This window comes from Carcharodon carcharias, chromosome 10, assembly GCF_017639515.1.
Source record: "Carcharodon carcharias isolate sCarCar2 chromosome 10, sCarCar2.pri, whole genome shotgun sequence".
Lineage (NCBI taxonomy): Eukaryota > Metazoa > Chordata > Chondrichthyes > Lamniformes > Lamnidae > Carcharodon > Carcharodon carcharias.
Genome location: NC_054476.1, coordinates 27,954,546 through 27,974,016, shown reverse-complemented (window position 1 = coordinate 27,974,016; position 19,471 = coordinate 27,954,546). Strand labels below are relative to the sequence as shown.

Sequence of the window (19,471 nt, the reverse complement as noted above, 5' to 3'; positions counted from 1 at the left end):
TGGGAAGGCTAGCAATATGGCGTGGGAAGGCAGCAGGTAGCATGCCTGTTGTCTTCCTGCTGCCATGCCACTTTACCAATGGTGGGAGAGGTGGTGGATGTCCCTCCTGTTAAGAGCCCCAATTAAGAGCCTCTTCCCTCATCTGCTGACCAGTGGTGGCAGAACCCACTGACATGTGGCGGGGGGGCTGCCAGGTAAACTCTGGTGGCCTCAAGATGGGATTTGTTGGGGGGGGGGGCATGTCGATGAGGGTTGTAGTGGGGAGGGTGGCTTCTTTCTCAGGTGCAACATTGCAGCCAGCTCTGCCCCCCACCTCACTGGGGCCTGCCAATTGGACCCGGTGCTCTCAGACCTCAGTTATCTGGTTGTCAGGGCACTGTCCATTGATGTGCTCTCCTCCTCCTCAAGGTGCAGTCTCAGCAGTGGTCACTGGTCTCAGTGGTGCTACTGAGCTGCTGGCCCTCTGATTGGTCGGCAGCTGTTGTTTGGGGGGGGTGGTGGGGGGGCAGTGTGCAGAAGGGCAGACACCCTTAATAGGGAAAGTAGCCCTGGCAGAAGCAGCTGACAATATGCGGCCTAGAATCCTGCTGAACACCGAAGCGATGGGACTCAAGGCTGCATCCACTGAATCCAGCCTTGAAATCTGTGCTTGACCCAGCTCTGGTGAGAAGTGACTGAGTAGGTAGCCTCACAGCATTTTGGCAGTTTGGCACAACATGGACTATAACTGCAATGCAGCATAAAACCAGGTTTTAAGGAGCACTCAGGGGATCCTCTTGGATTCCTCAAAGTACTTCTTTAGAAGGCCAGCTCGAGTTGGTTGTAATGGTTAGGGAAAATGCATGCTCCCTAAATATCTACATCTCTGAGAAAGAGCTGTGCGCAGGCTTGTAACTTTTCCTGGGCATTAGGATTCCAATCAGAACAAGGCAGCATTAATGCGGTGCTGCCCAGCTGAAAACAATGCTCCAGCTAGTGGTTTCAAGGGGATTAGCTGAAAAACGTGCTTCTAAATCTTCCTGATAAATGCGCCTTAATCTTCCTAGAAAAAAAAAACTGTACAATAAACCTTCATTGGTTTTTCCTGTTAAAGAAAATTATCTGGCTGTAAAGCTGGGCAATTTACCCACTTGCTAGTTCCTTTCGAAAAATAATTAGAATGTACATGAGACCATAGCAAGACAACTTACCCTTGGATTGCTTACTCCCCATTGATCCTGTCTGGGGAAACTGGAGGTGGTGTTTGCCTGTGGCATGTGTGTATTGGAAATGTGTGTTTCTGTTTGCTGATGTGTGTTTGCCAGGGTTGCCAATTGTGATTAAATGTATTCCTGGAGGTTTCAAACACAAGACTTGCCCCCAGGCTCCAGCCATTAGTCGGCCAACACATCCATCCTTGTGACACACTGCCTTCCTACATCAACTGGAAGGCAAGAAGACTAATTTCCCATTTGGATGATGCTTGACGATCAGCCAAGTAGCCTTTTATTTCTTCCATTTTCAATATTTTTTATATCTGGTAAAGAGAAATGCTCACAGAAAATGACGATAAAAAACATCTCAATGATTTTTCTCCAGGGTTGCACACAGCATTGTCCTGGAGATTGATCTTCAATTCCTGGAGACCCCAGGCCAATCCTGATGGTTGGCAATTCTAGTGTTTTGCATGTGTTGGTCATGTGTAGTGTATGCCTTCCTTAAAAGTCTAAAAGCACCCAGTTCTTCATTCTTAAAACTGAATTTGACATAGTTAATACAATATTCTGCACAATGATATTTTCCTTCAACAACTTAAAGATTTATAAATACTCCTTTGTCACATGCACTTCAGTAAAGGTCTGTTTCTAAGAGCTCTGTTGCCATATTTCATGGATTTGGCAGTGAAGGATCTACTGTCATCAGCATCAGGAAGGAACCAGAGCCACCAAACCTGAACAGAAATAAAAATCTATATAGGCAATACCTTTCATAATAATGTATTTAAAAATAATAAGAATATAAGAAATAAAGTAAAGTAGATTCCCAGAGAAAATGATCTCAGGTTTCTCCAGAAAAAAAATACCAACAGTTATCAAAACAGTCACTGGAGGAAAGTTTAGAATTTTTAAGTTGCTGTAAACAAATACCACAGACATGAGATGCAACCAAACCTTCTGGGAACACCAAAGGCTGCTTTAGGTTTCCAGAATGTTTGGGTTGTCACAAACTCTTCATTTATTCTGTTTGATACAATATATTTAAGGACAATGGCGGTGTAGTGGTAATGTCACTGGACTAGTAATCCATGGAACCCAGCTCCCTGCTCTGGGGTAATGGGTTCAAATCTCAATGTGTCTGGTGGAATTTAAACTAAATTAATAAATCTGGAATAAAAAGCTAGTCTCAGTAACGGCAACTATGAACTCTCAGTAACGGCAACTATGAAACTATCATTGAGGCAAGGCCACCAATGGTAGAATGATGGAAGCAGGGGATGCGCATAAGTCAAAGTGAAAGCAAGCTCAAGAGTCTGTTTGATAAATGATTAACTTAATGAACACATCTCATAGTCCATCTCCCTTCTAGGTGTTTTAGTATGGCTTCTACTGAGACTTTAAGACTATTCTGGCCAGATGGATGATGCACTGTGTTGTGGTTGGGCTGAGCTGCTGTGGTGTTACATTACCAATGCAATCAGTATGGAACGTAGATGGAAATAATAACAATTAATAAGTATCTACATACCGGCATCGCAAACAAAAAATATGTCAGACTGTTACCTTGAAGACAGGAATGTCTGTGAAAGGTATATATGCATGAGTACACTTATGTGTTTATGCTTGTTAACACTTATGTTAACAATAATGACCTTGACTATAAAAGAACTGGTTTTGCAAAGCAAGTTGCTGGTGTTGCCACCTAGTAGTGCAGTAGTCCACAATATTGGTATATAGAGAAAAGAGTTATCCAAGATAAGTGATGCAACAAGGTATGCAATGTAAAACCTTTCAATTGCACAATTTAACTAGATTTTTTAGGTAGTAATTACAACTTACAAAATCCTTTGTGATGAGACAGCTTTTGATAAATCTGCTTCATGCGTTCAATGTTCAGTTGGCTCGTTTCAAGGTGATTAATCATTGGTTTGGGGTAATGAACACCGACAATGCAGTTTGCTGCCTTCTGAACTTCGACGGGAGCATTCCATGGCTCATAGATATATTCTGTGGGATATCCTTGTAGCACTGGTAGGTATCGCCTGATTAAAGAAACAGATATAGGGGTGAATTTACAAGGTGCTGGATTTCCTGCCTCCCTGGCTAAAATGTCAGGGGTATTGAGGGCAGGGGGGTGGTGGGGAGGGTTGCGGTGAGTGGTGTGGATTAGTGAGCTTGCCAAGGGGAACACCAACTGACCTGCAGCCATTCAGTGGCCAATTGGCTGTTAACAGGCTGGAAGTGGAAATTCCACCCTCCTGGATCAGGAAATCCTGCCTCTGAGGCCAGCAGCTCTCCAGCACTTTGGTACAGAGGCATGTGGTGTTGGATCAACATTTGGGTGAGTGCATGGGGCGTCTCCCTGGTGCCAAGCCGGCAGATCCTGGCAAGAGAAATGAAGGTAGGTGGTGGTGTGTTGGAGTTTGAGAGGTCAATGAGGGGAGGGCAACCTGGACGGATAACACTTATGGAGGGGCCCTTTGGTGGACTCAAGGGCCTGTTAGGGAGGGACCAACCCCCTGCCCACCATCAGCCTGTGCTGGTGGGAATTAGTTGCCTACTTAAGAGCCTCAGTTGGCCCATTGGTGGGCAGGCCACCCAACACCACCCCTGCTGCTTGTAAAAATTGGGGCGAAGGCAAGCGAGTAGAAAACGGGCAAGGCGCCCGCAGGATTTAATAAGCTCCCCTGCCTTCAAACCTGCCTGTGGGGGAGTGTAAAATCCAGCTCTTGGTTGCTCATCACACCAAGGAACCCATCCTTATCCATTTTCATTGAATCCCAACAAAAATAAAAGACATAAGGGAAAAAATTCAACTTGCACCCAAAAATGGATGGCAAGTCATTAGAGCTTTTTTCTCTGGCTAGAGAATCCACAACTAGGGGGTCATGGACCCAGTTTAAGGGGTTGGTCATTTAGGACTGGTATGAGGAGAAATCTCTTTTCACTCAAGGGTTGTGAAGGAATTCTCTACTCCAGAGGGCTGTGGATGCTCAGTCAATGAGTACTTTCATTTGATTTTTGGGCAGTATAGTTATAGGGTGCAAAAGTGGAATCAGTGTTGAAGTTCGGCTGTGATCTTAATGAATGCTAGAGCAGGCTCAGCTAGCTGTGTGGCCTAGTCCTGCTGCTATTTCTTATGGAATGACTGCCTTGCAAAGCTGAATCAGAATCAGTATCAGGCCTCATTAGAATGGAAGCAGTGTGCACCAGCTGTAGTACAGTACTGAGGGAACGCTGCGCTGTCAGAGGTGTTGTCTTTCAGATGTGACATTAAATGGAGGTCCCACCTGCCTGCTCAGGTGGATGTAAGAGATCCCTTGGCATTATTTCAAAGAAGAGCAGCAGAATTATCCCCAGTGGTCTGGCCAATATTTATCCGTCAAACAACAACATAAAAAACAGATTATCTGGTTGCTGTTTGTGAGAGTTTGCTGTCCACAATTTGGCTTCCTTCATTACAATAGTGACTGCACTTCAAAAAGTACTTCATTGGGTTTGAGATGTCCAATGGTCATGAAAAGAGCTACATAAATGCAAGTCTTTCTTCCCTTGTGCCCATTGCAGCTCACTGGATGAACTCCAGCTGGAAAGCAAACCATACAAGGAGCATCATATTTTCATTTCTCACAGCTACACCTGTCTTTTAACATCACTTATTTTACTTCAAATTATTTTGTTGTCTGTGAAGTAGTTTAAGATTATTTGGAGAGATGCAATATTAATGTCAGTCTCTTTCTTTCCACCTGCGTCCCCCAAAGGGACCTTGCACATTCATGGGCAGGTATAACATTAGTTCTAAGAATTCCCTCACAACAACAACACACAAACCTCACCTCACATAATCCCCACTTGGATCTGTCCTTCTCCCAAAACCAACAGGGCAATAAAATTGAAAGAACTGTTGGAAGAGTGCACTGCACAACAGCCACATCCAGCTTCCCGCATTTACACTGAAGTCGGCATCGAGAAGCATTTCGTCAAAAACCTACAGTCGCACATAAACAAGGATAAGGTTTACGTGCCACAGGTAGGTGCTTTTTTAAACATTCATTCATTCATGAGACATGGGAGTTGCTGCAGAGCAGCACTTATTTCCCACCACTAATTTTCCTTGAAAAGTTGTCGGTGAGTGCCTTCTTCAAGAAAACTGAACAACTTGTTAGGGCATTTCAGAAGGCAGTTAAGGGTCTGGAGGCACACATAGGCCAGGCAGGGTAAGATTGGCAGATTTCCTTCCCCAAAATGACAATAGTAAACCAGATGGGTTTTTACAACAATTTGGTAGTTTTGTGGTCACCATACTGATGTTAGCATTTTATTCCAGATTTTAGTTAATGAATTGAATTTAAATTCTCCAGCTAATGTGGTGGGATTTGAATTTATGTTTTGTCATGACTTGTCTTGTCACGTCGTGTGCAACATGTGCAATTAATCATTAGTTTCATCAGCTGGTGTAATGCCTTTGATTGTTTTTAAAAAAGGAAAGGAACCAGCTAGAACTGCAAAAACACTATTTTAAAGTGGCTGCAGAAGTCACCTGAACTTGGCCAAGTTTCTAGCTGCCTCTGAACATGGATTACCAGCGGGACATGTATAGGCAATTTGCCTGATGGACTTCACACCTGCCATTGTCTGAACATCTTGCAAAAGATAAGAAAAATAGGCTACAGATTTCTTGACCTCAGAAACTGCCAGGAATAAAGAAGGACTAATGAAACTCATTATGCAAGGAGGGTGCTAAGGACCACCTTTCTGTTTCAATGGCATCTTGAAAGCTTTGACAATGGGAGATCAAAGCTCCTTCATTATTATGGATTGCTCTCCATTACATGCTGATAGCCAGCTGTCACATGATTGAAACCCCACATGTGAAAGGCTATATCTCTTTGTTACAGCAAAAACAGGGGTCTGCAGCTGAAAGGAGCATCCATAAGATAAGTCTGCAGAACGTAACATCTTTCTCTCTCTGCTATTTTCAAGTTGGGTGCCGTATCTCTGTTACATTTTGGAATACATCACAGAGATAGAGAATTTCAATGGAAAAGAATTACAAATGCCATAACATCCTCTTTGGGAAAAGACTGATTATAGTTTAAAAGAGACCATTTCCAGAAAGATAACCAACGTATACTAGTGTGTGCGCGCACGTGCAAGTGCCATAAAGTCCAACCCCTCTTAAGGGACCAGCTGGCTTAAATACATCTTGACATAGGAAAGATGCTGACCAGAATGGTGAAACTAACCACGACTGTAACTGTGCCTACTTGGATCTGGAACATTCCACAGACTGAGCAATATTGAATTTAATAAAAGAGTGCAACCCTGTCCCATTGTTTTGCAGCTCGTTTGGGTACAGGATTGCTTAGAGCTGCAACAGTTGGGCAATTTATTTCACCACAGTTGGATGAAATGAATGGAAATGCAGTTATTAGGATTTACAGATGTGTTACAGTTTTGTTGAATCAGGGTAACCGGAACATAGTTGGATAAAGCAATAGCACTTTTTAAAAGGTGTATGTGCAGAGTGGGAAAATCTCCCACCATCTCCCACAAAGCTGTGCTTAATTACTGTTCCTTTCTCAAATCTAGCACTGCATTTTCCTAACTCCACACCAACTCACTTCCAATTTCTCCACCCAGTTTTGTCTGGGGCAATAAAACCTCCAATTTGAATCAAGCCACAGATTATTCCACTTAGGAAAACAGCATTTACAGGAAAAATACACACTCCCTACTAGTCTTGATGTACATATTCTGTAAAACAATCTTCATGTTTCATTAGCAGGAAGAAAACACAAACAAACGCTGCAAAACATTTCTCAACTGAGCAATTCTGTATGGCTTTGGGAGGAATAAAGATCATATTCAAGGTGTTAAGAAATGAGGATAGCCAAAGATGCTGAGCTCATTTATGAAATTAAAATTCTTCCAGTGTAAGAACAAGGAAGGAGCAAGAGATTTAAAAAAAGGTGGCAATGAAATTAGAAAAGCCATATTTGTTGAAAAACTAAATTAATATTTAATCTTAATGCAGCTTACTAGAACTGACAATCTAATCAGTACATACAATGTCCTAGAGAATTTTGAAGCTAGTCATTGAATCATAACAGCACAGAAGGAGGCCATTTTTCCCATCAAGTCCACATTGGCTCTCAGCAAGAGCAATTCAGGTAGTCTCACTTCTCTGCCCTTACTCTAGAGCCATGCAAATCTCTTCTCCATAGGTGCTTACTGAATTTCATTTTTAAAGCCAAAATTGAATCTGTCTCCACTACACTCTAAGGTAGTGAATTCTAGGCCCTAACCACTTGCTGTATAAAACATTTTCCTCATGCCACCTTTGCTTTGCTTTACAAGCAATTTAAATCAGTGTCCTCTTGTTCTTGACCCCTCATTTTTTTCTATCTACTCTGCCTCGACCCCTCAGCAGTTTGAACACCTCTACCAAATCTCCGCTCATCCTTCTCTTCTCTAGGGAGAACAACTCAAGCTTCTGCAATCTACTTTTGTAACTGAAGTCCTGCATTCCTGGAACCAGTCTCATAACTCTCTTCTGCACCCTTCCTAAAGTGCAGCAAATTTGCTGTACTTTAAGACTGGCAAAAGACTTGGGCCAGGTGCTGAAGGAGGGAATTTGAGAGGCACTGGTCATCGTGACTTTCTGACTCAAAGGGCAGATTGTTACCACTGAACCAAGGACTCAAAGTTTACTAAAGATGTGCAGATCTTCCAGGGAAGGCAGCAGAGTTCAAAACCATTGGGGTCTTTCAAAATACAATTGGAAGCTATGGGAGAATTAAGGTATTAGAGGGATGGTCCAAATAAACTTTTCTCATTTGTTCTATAAAGGAAGTTCCTGTTCATTTTTTTGGAGGCTGGTGGAACTCGAAGCTAGGCAAATCAAAGGCAACAACAGCAACTTGCATTACATGGCATCATTAACATTGTAAAAATATCTCAAGGCTCTTCACAGGCAGAATTTGACAAGGAGCCACATAAGGAGAGGGCAGGTACCAAAAACTTGATCAAAGAGAAGGGCCTTGAGGAGCGTCTTAAGGGGGAGAGAAAGGCAGACAGGTTTAGGAAGTTGAATTTTGGCGCTCAGGGCTGAGGCAGCTGAGGTTATGGCTGCCAGCGGTGATGCAAGTAAAATCGGGGGATCTGCAAAAGGTTAGAATTGGAGGAGCACAGAGATCTCAGAGGGCTGTGGGCTGGAGAAAGTTAGTGATGGGGAGGGTGTGGCCATGGAAGGATCTGAACATGTGGATGGAAATCTTAAAAAGGCATGACCTAAGAGCATACTTAAATTAATACGTAAACATCCATTTATCGTTAATTCTTTTGAGGTCCCTTACCTTCATGACTTCCTCCCAGCTAATCCAGAGGTCACCTCTGGTGAGGAAACAAGCTACAGCATGCCTGGCTAGTTGATGAATCCAACCCTCTTGCCGTAGTTGTTTCATAATTGCGTCAATCCAAGGGAATCCTGTTTGTCCATGTGCCCACTTTGTGAGGGCTTGTTGGTTCTTGTCCCAAGGAATCTGCATGCAAATAGGGTTCCCTTGCAGTTTGTCAAAACTTGGGTTATTTGTTGCTGCAGTGTAAAAGAATTCCCGCCACAGCAGCTTCCCAAACAGAGAAAGAGGTGGATTGCTGTGCTTTTTTATCTAAAAAAAAATAAAGTTATATTTTATGAGATGTCCAGGAATACAGTTCAGATCTTAAAAAAAATGTTACTTTATAGATCACAATGTACCTCTGTGGGTTTTCAGTGGTGATATCAACATAACACATCGACTCATTGCTAAAGATTAATTGCTTTACATACCAAATTATATCAGCTCTCAAACATCTCAAGGTTCTTCATGTCCAAAAATGGGCATTCCCAAATCTCTATCCATACTATACTGGAATCTGATGGGGACTTGTGCCAGGATTGGGTGATCTCTGGTTTGGTGATAGTTTTCCTGTCCCTGAGTCAGAAGGTGAAGTGTTTAAACACCACTCCAGATGGCCCCAGTGAACAGAATTGGATTGTTGGCTCTGAATATTGGGCCATTATCCAACAAGGGAGCATTTAATCTCATGGATGCCTAGAAAACTAGCACCCCACCCCTGACCCTCCTGCAAATCGTAAAGGGGAGTTGGGTTTCTTCAGCCTTAGTTGAAGCGTACCTCGGAGAAGGTACTCAAAGACTAAACAAATCTGTGAGGAAGGCACTAGGAAACCATCACAGTTGCTCTCCCTGAGTTAAGTAGCTCAAGAATTTCAAGTGTGAGATTTGAGTTAGGAACTGCCCCAGGGCACAACGAGAGGGATAACAGTGGATCATCAGAAAAGAGTTACTGTGGATAGTAAGCGGTTTCCTTTTTGTTGAACAACTGTATATGAGGGTGTAGCAAAAAGAGCAGTGGCTTCAAACAGGAACAGGAATAGTTTGTGTGACCAGATTTTCAAACGTCAAAACAGGGGACACATTGAAAAGCTTTGGAAAGACAGGGCTCAGTGATGATGCACATGTTGGGTGACCAAAGGCAGAATAGCAGGAGTCTGGGGGAAGGAAGGTTGAAGGTAGGAGGTCATGTGATGACATCTCCCTGGAATATGTCCAGCCAGAATTGGCAATGCTAAGACACCCAATTATTAAAGATAGTAATTTTGAACTACAGACTTTGTTTCAATGACATTTCTGCCTCATTTTCTTGATAAATCTGAACCAAGGCTTCATTTGTCACAAAATTCCCAGAACCTCTATCCCCTCAAACCTTACTGTGCAATTCACAATCTCCATTTAAAAGCCTCATTTATTTTCATTTGCACATTGGGTTCTAACAGTAGATATTTTCAGCTAGAAGCTGGATTTTAAACTAGCAAACGTACCTCAAGTGTGGGAGATTTTGTTTGCACTCAGAGCTGCAAGCAAGAGAGCATCTGGTCTTTCAATGAAAAGGTTAGTTGAACATGCGATGGTTCCACCGAACTTGCCTGCCACCTTCCTCAGTGCTGATTGGTGGTTTACCTGACTACCTCTTCATGCGCGGCTTGTGATTGGCGGACACATTGACTGTCAATCTTTGGTCATCATCCAGAGCTGATTCCCTCCCAGCTCCCAGGTGATCATGGGTTTAGATTGTAGGGGCAACATAAAACAAAAAATGTTGGAAAAACTCAGCAGGTCAGACAGCATCAGCATCTTTCCCACAGATGCTGTCAGACCTGCTGAGTTTTTCCAGCATTTTTTTTGTTTTTGTCTTTGTTTCAGATTTCTAGCATCTAACTCCCCTTTACAATTTGCCATTCTGCCTTTCGTCGCCCAACATGTGCATCATCACTGAGCCTTTTCAAAGCTTTTCAATGTGTCCCCTGTTTTGGCTTTTGAAAATCTGATCACACAAACTATTCCTGTACAAAAACAGAATTACCTGGAAAAACTCAGCAGGTCTGGCAGCATCGGCGGAGAAGAAAAGAGTTGACGTTTCGAGTCCTCATGACCCTTCGACAGAACTTGAGTTCGAGTCCAAGAAAGAGTTGAAATATAAGCTGGTTCAAGGTGTGTGTGTGGGGGGCGGAGAGATAGAGAGACAGAGAGGTGGAGGAGGGGGGGTGTGGTTGTAGGGACAAACAAGCAGTGATAGAAGCAGATCATCAAAAGATGTCAACGACAATAGTACAATAGAACACATAGGTGTTAAAGTTAAAGTTGGTGATATTATCTAAACGAATGTGCTATTCCTGTTCCTGTTTGAATGCCACTGCTCTTTTTGCTACACAGTACTTTGCCTTTATCTTAGTTTATAAAGGGGTGAGGGTAAATTATCCCCATGGGCTCCTATAAAGTACCCCCAGAAACTCCTATAAATTAACACCAGCGCCTCTTATAAATTACCACCAGCACCATTATCCTGATTATTTCACATTTTTCATTCAAATCTGGCTTAAGAGTGAGTTTCTTCTCAGCTAATTTTTCCCCAAAAAGCGATTTTCCTGTAGTTCGGTAAAAGCCGAATTCTTCCAGATTTCCCCACATTTCTCCATCATAGTTAGTAAATCAGGTGACTTCTGTTTCACAGAAAGTTCTGAATGTCAAACGGTGCCTGGTAGTTTAAGGTATAGGAAGCGTATCCACATCTGATGCACTTGTTATTCAGCCTGTCTCCCCCACATTCTTGAACTTGAACCATAAGAAGCCTAGCCTCCAGTGAGATGGTTGGGGGGGGGGTTGGGGGGGGGTGGGGGGGGTTGGTGGTGGTAGGTGGGAGGGGAGGGAGAGAGAGCGGGAGAATGGGAGAAGAGGAGAGAGTGAGAGGGAGTTGGGGGGAGGAGGGGGGGTGGAGAGGGGGTGGAGAGGTGGGGGAGGTAAAGACTCTAGAGGTTAATCGGGACTGTCCCAGCAAACTGGAATGTCTGGTCACCCAAGAACTAGTGCAACATTAAAATGGCGACAAAAATAAAAAACAGGAAAACAACTCCTCCCATTAAAAAGCATCAAAAACAGTCAATTTTTAAAATTCTTTCATGGGGTGTGAGTGTTGCTATCAAGGCCAGCAATGTTGCCCATACCCAATTGCCCTTGAAAAGATGATGGTGAGCTGCCTTCCTCAAACACAGCAATCAGGTACAGGTACACCCACAGTGCTGTTAGGGAGGGAGTTCCAGTAATCTGACTTGGCAACAGTGAAGGAACAGCAATATAGTGGAGGGGAACTTGCAAGTGGTGGTGTTGTCATGTGTCTGCTGCCCTTCTAAGGTAAAGGTCGCAGGTTTAAAAAGATGCTGTCAAAGAAGGATTGGTGAGTCGCTGCAGTGTGTCTTGTATATTGTACACCCTGTTGCCACTGAGTGCCTGTACTGGAGGGAGTGAATGTTGAAGGTGGTGGATGGGGTGCCAATCAAACAGGCTGCTTTGTTCTGGACGGTGTCAAGCTTCTTAAGTGTTGCTGGAGCTGCACTCATCCAGGCAAGTGAAGAGTATTCCATCACATTCCTGACTTGTGCCTTGTAATGGTGGACAGGATCTGGGGAGTCAGAAGGTGAGTTACTCTCTGCAGAATTCCCAGCCTCTGACCATCTTTCGTAGCCACAGTACTTATATGGCTGGTCCAGTTCAGTTTCTGGTCAATGGTAACTCCCAGGATGTTAATGGTGGGAGATTCAGGGATGCCAATGCCATTGAATGTCAAGGGGAGATGGTTAGATTCTCTGTTATGAATGTTGCATTAGTGCAACATTCATAACAATGCACAACAAAATATGTAAATTCACAGACATGTCAAAATATACATTTGAAGCAGATGAGGAATCTCACTCATCCTTACCATTCTATAAAGCTGTAGTAATGTGTAATAAAACGTTCGACATGATAAGCACCCGAACCGCAGGTATGGACTCAATCCTATTGGACTTGACAGCAAGGAATCTGCACTTAATTTAGGCTTTTCATAGTTGGTGACCGAAGCCTGTAAGAACAAAGAGAATGTTTTGAAGAAAAAAATCATTCAGCTGTCAAATTTGACAACTCAAAAATAAAACAATGGACAATAATTCTAGGTGGCTTCCATTATACAAAACAGGGAGGTGGTGGCATAGTGGTAATGTCACTGAATTAGTAATCCAGATGCCCAGTCTAATGGTCTGGGGATGTGGGTTCACCATGGCAGCTGGTGGAATTTAAATTCAATTAATAAATCTGGAACAGAAAGCTAATCACAGTAATGGTGACTGTGAAACTATTCTTGACTGTCGTAAAAACCCATCTGGTTCACTAATGTCTTATTGGGAAGGAAATCTGCCTACATGTGACTCCCGATCCACAGCAATGTGGTCGACTCTTAACTGCTCTCTGAAATGGCCTAGCTAGCCATGCAATTCAAGGGCAATTATAGATGGGCAAGAAATGCTGGCCTTGCCAGCAATGCCCACATCCCATGAAACAGTAAAGAAAAAAATTCCCCCTAGTTATTGATTTCGCTAAGGGAAATAAACCCTTCCTATCCACTATCTAGGTCCCTCATAATTTTTTATGCATTGGAAAGAATTTGACATTGTAAAATAAAAATAGCCAGGATCACGGAATTTGGTGGGGGAGATGGGGGCTGTTATTTGTAAACTGTGAACTGGAAAGAGACCCAAATCCTAGACAGGATTTGGAAACGTGAAAGGAAACGTGAATTGTTTCAAGATGGAATACTGTACTCATAACCCTACATTATTATAATAATCCACATGAAGAGAAGGGCTTGCATTCAAATACCTTTTTTTGCAAGTGTTTATATAATCGTGCTAGGGCTTCTGTCTCCCCTCCTTGCCATACAGCAGGACCAAGTTCACTTGTATCAAATCCTGGAAAACGGTACAAATAATCATGAAATCCATGCAAGACGATGGTTTCCTCTTGCCATTCCTCAGTGGAGTTTAAACACCTCCATCATCTTGCTGATCCACAATGCTGAAAGCCAGGCAGAGGTCCCCCTGATTTGGTTTTCTTTTCTGCCAACTGACCAAGTTCGTAGAATGATACAACACAAAAGGAGGCCATTCAACCCATTATGCCTGTGCTGGGCTTTTTGGTCGGGCTATCCAATTAATCCCATCTCCTCAATCCCTACAGCTCTGTGCAGGTTTTTCCTTGAAGTATTTATCTAAGTCTCTTTTTAATGTTACTATTGAATCTGCTTCCATCACACCTTCAGGCAATGCATTCCACATTGCAACTACTCACTCTGTAAAAAGAAAAGTGTGATGGAACTTCCACATGTCGCTTCTGGTTTTTCTACTAATTACCTTAAAATCTGGGTGTCGTCCAGTTATTGATCCTTCTGCCGCTGGAAACATTTAATCCAGCAGGATTTTAAACACCTTTATAAAATCTACTCAGCTTTTTCTGTTCCAAGAAGAACAACCCCAATTTCTCCAGCCTATCTTTTACCATTCGAGTAAATCCCTCCCGGACCCTTTAAGACCTTGACATTTTCCTAAAGTTTTCCTAACCAGTGTTTTAAATAGATTTGGCATACCAGCAACTCCCTCGCTTTTTGCCTCTGTTTGTAAAACCCATGCTCACACATGCTTTTTTAAACAACTTTTTCAGCTTGTATGTAGACAAATTTCTAAAAGGGCAGGACGTCTCCAGTTCCTGCACCCATTTTAAAATTGTGCAGTTTAATTCATATTACCTTTAATTGTTCTTCCTGCAATATTGGACATTTAGGTGCACCACAGGAAAACAGCAAGAATAAAACAGTAGGGGAGGGGAAAGGGATAACGAAAATACTTGGGGAGAAAGGAGAAAACAATGAGATAGCATTACATGTATTATAAACATATTTATGAGCTGTACGTGTAAGTAATACAAAAAAATGCTTCCAACAATTCATTTATATTGCACCTTTAAATTTCAAATCACTTAATAAAACTTGCACATGATACTTTTCACATCTTATCTTCCCGACAGTGGTCACAGCTGCGGAGTAGGTAAACGTGGGTAAACTGCCCAGCAAGGTTGCACAAAATTTAGAGATGAATGATTAGTTAATTTGTATTAATGGTGTTTATTAAGGGATAAAGCTTGGTCAGGATATCGGGGGAACTCCGCATCTCGTGCTCTTCTCCTAACAGTAATATGAGGCTTTTAGCATCTACCCTGAACAAGCAGACGGGACATTGGTTTAATGGCTCATCATAAGCCATGTTGGTACGGGCAAAAAAAGTGTCCATGGCCAATGCCTGAAACAGATGTTAAGTCCTTTGCCTATGCATATATTTGTTTGAGGTCCGCTGTGCAAAAACTGAGTTGCCTTTAATGCAGGGGCGGATTTACAATGAAACACCCCGTGGCATGGGGACCCCAAAATGAATGAGTTTCAAAGTGTAAGGAGCGGGTCTGGTTTAGGCAGGCTTGTCCCGCAACCGGCCTCCGAAGCCTCTCTATGTCCCCCCACCCCCCCCCCCCCACCGATCTAGTTTCCAAAACGCTGGTCAAACAGGTAAGTTGGGGTGGAAGATTATTCTCGGAGTCTCTCCTTCAATCACAGGCCGCGAGGAGGGAGAGGGTGTGTGCAGTTTCTCTTTTTAAACTGGCTGCTGCAGCTTTGGGAATATTGCACATAATATTGAGATTGTAATTTTTTTTTTAGATTTAATATTATTTGTTACCAGCTACTTTATTCCACATAACCTCATAACATTCACAGCCAATGAGCTACTTTAGAGGTGTAGTCACAGTTGTAACGTGGGTGGACAATTTGTACCCAGCAAACTCCTACAAAACAGCAATCTGTTCATATCATGTTAATTGAGAGATAAATTTTAGCCAGGATACCAGTGATAACTCTCCTGGTCTTCTTTAAATAGTTTTTTTTTGTTTACATCTACCTGTTAAGCAGACAGGACCTAAAGTTAGCACCTCTGACAGTGCAGCACTCCCTCGGTATTGTACTAGGAGTGTCAGCCTAGAAGTTTGTACTCAGATCTCTGGATTGGAACTTGACTCCAAACTTTCTGATTTAGGGGTAAGAGTTCTTTTTTTATTCTTTCATGAGATGTAAGTGTAGCTGGCAAGGATAGCATTTGTTGCTTTTCCAAATTAGCCCTGTGGGCCGCCTCTTGCAGTCCACTGGGTGTAGTTACACCCACAGTGCTGTTCAGAACGGAGTTCAAGGATTTTGATCCAGTGCCAATGAAGGAATGGCGATATAGTTCCAAGTCAGGATGATGTGTTACTTGGAGGAGATCTTGCAGGTGGTGGTTTTCCCATGCATCTGCTGACCCTGTCTTTCTAGGTAGAGGTCATGGGTTTGGAAGAAGGTGCTGCTGATGTTGTTGTATGATGCACCTCTACATTACAAGGCATGCAGGCACTCGGCAGAGCATTGGAGAATAGGACCGCCCATGGTATGATACATAGAGTCATATGGTAGTAGACTGAGAGAACACTATAGAAAGAACTCACTGGAAGCAGCCTGCATGGAGAAACAGCACCATGCATGACAGTAACCTGGGATCTGTAAATAGTTAAAGATTCACAATAAACAATTCATGTTTAAATATACTAGTCTCAAGATCTCATCACTGAGACATCTGCAGAACCCATATCACAACTGATGAAGGAGGCTTGGCGAGTTACTACAGTACATTGTGTATATCATATACGCTGCTACCAACTGAGCTACAGGTGACACATGTGAATGGATCGAAAAAACGTCACTCCAAGAGAAAGGAGAGAATTGTATTACAAACGCCATAATTATTTACCAAGCTCTTCCAGTGATGGTATTCCATATATCTCATCATGGTTCTCTTGGACAGCTGTTGTGCACTTTTCCATCTGGTCCAGTGTTACCATGTTCACTGGAGCTTTGGGCACCTCCAGTCGCCTGATGATTGTTTGAAAATGTTTGAAAGTGAGTGGGGGGTTATTGCCATTTGCCTCGATTATTCTGGAAATACATTACAGGTGAACTTTTAGAATTCACAGCAAGCATTAAAAATGGCGAGGCTTTTGTTTTAATTAACAGCTGACACTTTCATAATTTTGTTATTGAAAATATTTACATTTAAATAAAGAGCCCAAAAATATAATTTCCAAAATAAACAGAAAAGGAGAAATTGTTGTTGCTTTTTGCACTGACCAGCAATAAATAAACAGCTTTAAAAAAAAAGCACGAATATTTAAATTTGCAAAGTGCAATGAAAATAATCTAATGCCAGAGTTATATAACTGTCCCCTGTCCCTTAATGCATTACCGACCCAAACGTATTGATATCAGATGGGTGCCACATGTTTATTTGACTCACTTCAGCCGGCACATGTTTAGTATGGTGACTGGGCAGCTTCCCTGTGACTGATCTGCCATATCACATGCATTGCAGTGTGACCTTCCTCCCTATAATCCTAACACTAGGTGGCAAAATACCAATAACTCAATTCTGCAAGACACAAACACAATGCTCACAAGGTGAGTATGTGCATATATAATCACTCCAGCAGCGGTCGAGTTCAAATCTCCCCATGGCAGTTTAAGATTTTGAATTCAGTTTTTTGTATAAGTCTGGAAATCAAAAGCAGGTTTTCAGCAAAAGTGATCTTGGTGTAAAATATACTCCCTATTGCAGCATAATATCTTTATTTGATAACTGCATCCTTTAATGTATTTAAAACTACTTTCAGAGACACTGGCTGAGTCTAGAATTTGAGTCCACAGTGTCAGGATAAAGGGGTTGGCCATTTTGTACTGAGATGAGGAGAAATTTCTTCATTCAGAGGGTTGTGGATCGTTAGGCGTTCTGTGGATGCTCAATCGTTGAGTATATTCAGGACAGATTTTACAACTCTAAGTGAGTCACGGGATATGGGAATCGGACAGGAAAGTGAAGTTAAAGATCTGCAGGGTCTGAATGAATGGCAGGCCAGGATCGAAGGACAAGTGGACTTCTCCTAATCCTATTCCTTATTTTATTATCCGTTATCAGGAACGAGGGCACTGCCCACAAGACAACTTCACTTCCTTTATAATGCGTGCTTTACACCTTAATGGACCGTTAAATAAAAACAGCCAGTTCGATTTAAATCGGTACCCGAAAGTAATTTACCGGTCAACATCATACAAGGTATGTGAGGTTCGTACAACAACTTCTATCCCAGCATTCTTTGCCAGTTTCACAATGGTAGCATCCCTTGCCTTTCCGAAAGGTTCAGAATCATATTCGAAAGTCAGTCGTGTCATGTTCCATTCCTGATGCAGAAAAATAAAACGCCTCATGTCAGCAGAGGATGTCATGGCTGCATGAGATGGCAACGCCATTTTAAAGAGCAAACTCAGGAAAATGAACAAGTGCACAACACGCTAATAGCTGAAACATGCAGCAGCACAAAGTGGTAAGACGCGCGTCCACACTCATAACTTCCCACACATGAATCCAGAGGGTGGGCCAGCTGGAGGCCTTCTGGCACGGCACGAGCACAGCCTGCCATTCCAGGTAACAGCGAGAGCGAGGATGTCTCCATTGTGAGGTGCCCCCTCAGCAAGTATTAAAACCTTTAACTAAATAATGGCCTTTAGCAGCAGGGCCACCATGGTGGGTGGGGGAGCCCGTCCACAGGGTGGCTTGTGGCCAGGCAGGTGGGTAAGACCTCAAAGCCTTCCTGGAGCACTGGCTTCACAGTCCACCACTGTGGGGCTGCCTCTAGGCAGCTGCCCTAGTCTCTGAAAGTCAGGGGGACTGCAAGACAATTAAGGCCAATTAACTCCCTTCAACTGGCTACCCACCACCATAGAAGTGAAAATTCAGCCCTGGATGTAATAATTTGAATTTACCTTAAATAATCTTGGAAATACATCAGTTGGTTGCCCTTGAACAACAAAAAGCCTGGATTTTAGCTTCCTTAGACTGCTATCCAAATCTTCTAAGCACTGGAGAAGAAACCTAGAGAGAAAAAAGATTGAAAAAAATGAATAGATTAGGAAATTATACTTAAGAATTAGGAGGAGTAGGTCTTACCACCCACCGTTCAAGCCTACTCTGCCATTCCAAAGTCATCGCTGAGCTTGTTTCTTTTCCCCTCATCACACATGTATGTTGTCTGAAAGGTGGTCCCTTTGCAATAAAGTTTGTCACGTTGGTGAACTGTGTATTATAGCAATATAATAACTGAAGTAGCACCTTTTAGCTCTCATTGTGTTTTAAGGTGTTTAGAAGAGATGGGACTTTATTGATTCCTACTTCAATGCACTGAGATCTAAATGTCGAATTCCTCCTGTTCATAATTACTTTCAAAAAAAGGTACATTTCAGAAAGGAGATCATGCAAAATAACAAGGTTGATTTTGTTGTAGAAATAATGGCAACCTATTAGCACTCAGTGTTATTAAAGTGTGAAGTGGACCGCAACTTCTGATGACCGCGTATGCGCAGTTAAACATGAAAATTGCTCTCTGAGTTTCCCTACTCTTGCTGAGACTGCACTGTACTGATATTTTGCCAAGGAAGGATTAGATGAAAGATGAGAAATTGCAGTACTTACAGATAGGTACCCACTAAACAGCAAAGAAAGGGTTAGGGCTTGTACATTCCAGCGTAGGTTAATTTTTAACAGTGTGATCAGTCTCAATTATGATCAAAATCACACTGGCACTGAAAATTAACTTCATCAAGAATGGGGGTCTCATTCCTTTAGATTTTAATTATTGATGGAGACTTAGAATATAAAAAAAGTAAATAATTTTACAAGTTAATCCTTTTAACTTATTGAATGGCTTTTGGAACTTCCATGCATG

The 19,471-nt window shown here is 42.5% G+C and overlaps 1 protein-coding gene across 1 annotated transcript; it reads right to left on the bottom strand.

Annotated features, from left to right (window-relative positions):
- Positions 1-1,590: 1,590 nt before the first annotated feature.
- On the bottom strand, positions 1,591-18,735 carry LOC121282806 (cryptochrome-2-like). The gene is made up of 10 exons (XM_041196622.1): positions 18,704-18,735; positions 18,513-18,621; positions 17,788-17,930; positions 16,450-16,634; positions 13,451-13,539; positions 12,516-12,656; positions 8,555-8,866; positions 5,033-5,184; positions 3,036-3,238; positions 1,591-1,930 (listed from the first exon to the last, which is right to left on the bottom strand). Exons 1-10 carry the CDS (start codon positions 18,733-18,735, stop codon positions 1,905-1,907), a joined length of 1,392 nt encoding a protein of 463 aa, XP_041052556.1. The 3' UTR covers positions 1,591-1,904.
- Between the last annotated feature and the right edge of the window lie 736 nt (positions 18,736-19,471).

Coding starts and splice junctions, on each gene's coding strand:
- LOC121282806 (XM_041196622.1), bottom strand. CDS start 18,735: ATGACTTTGGAATGGCAGAGTAGGCTTGAACG. Junction 18,622..18,703: donor TGGCAGAGTAGGCTTGAACG/GTGGGTGGTAAG, acceptor TTTTCTCTCTAG/GTTTCTTCTCCAGTGCTTAG. Junction 5,185..8,554: donor GCTGGGAGGAAGTCATGAAG/GTAAGGGACCTC, acceptor GTGCGACTGTAG/GTTTTTGACGAAATGCTTCT.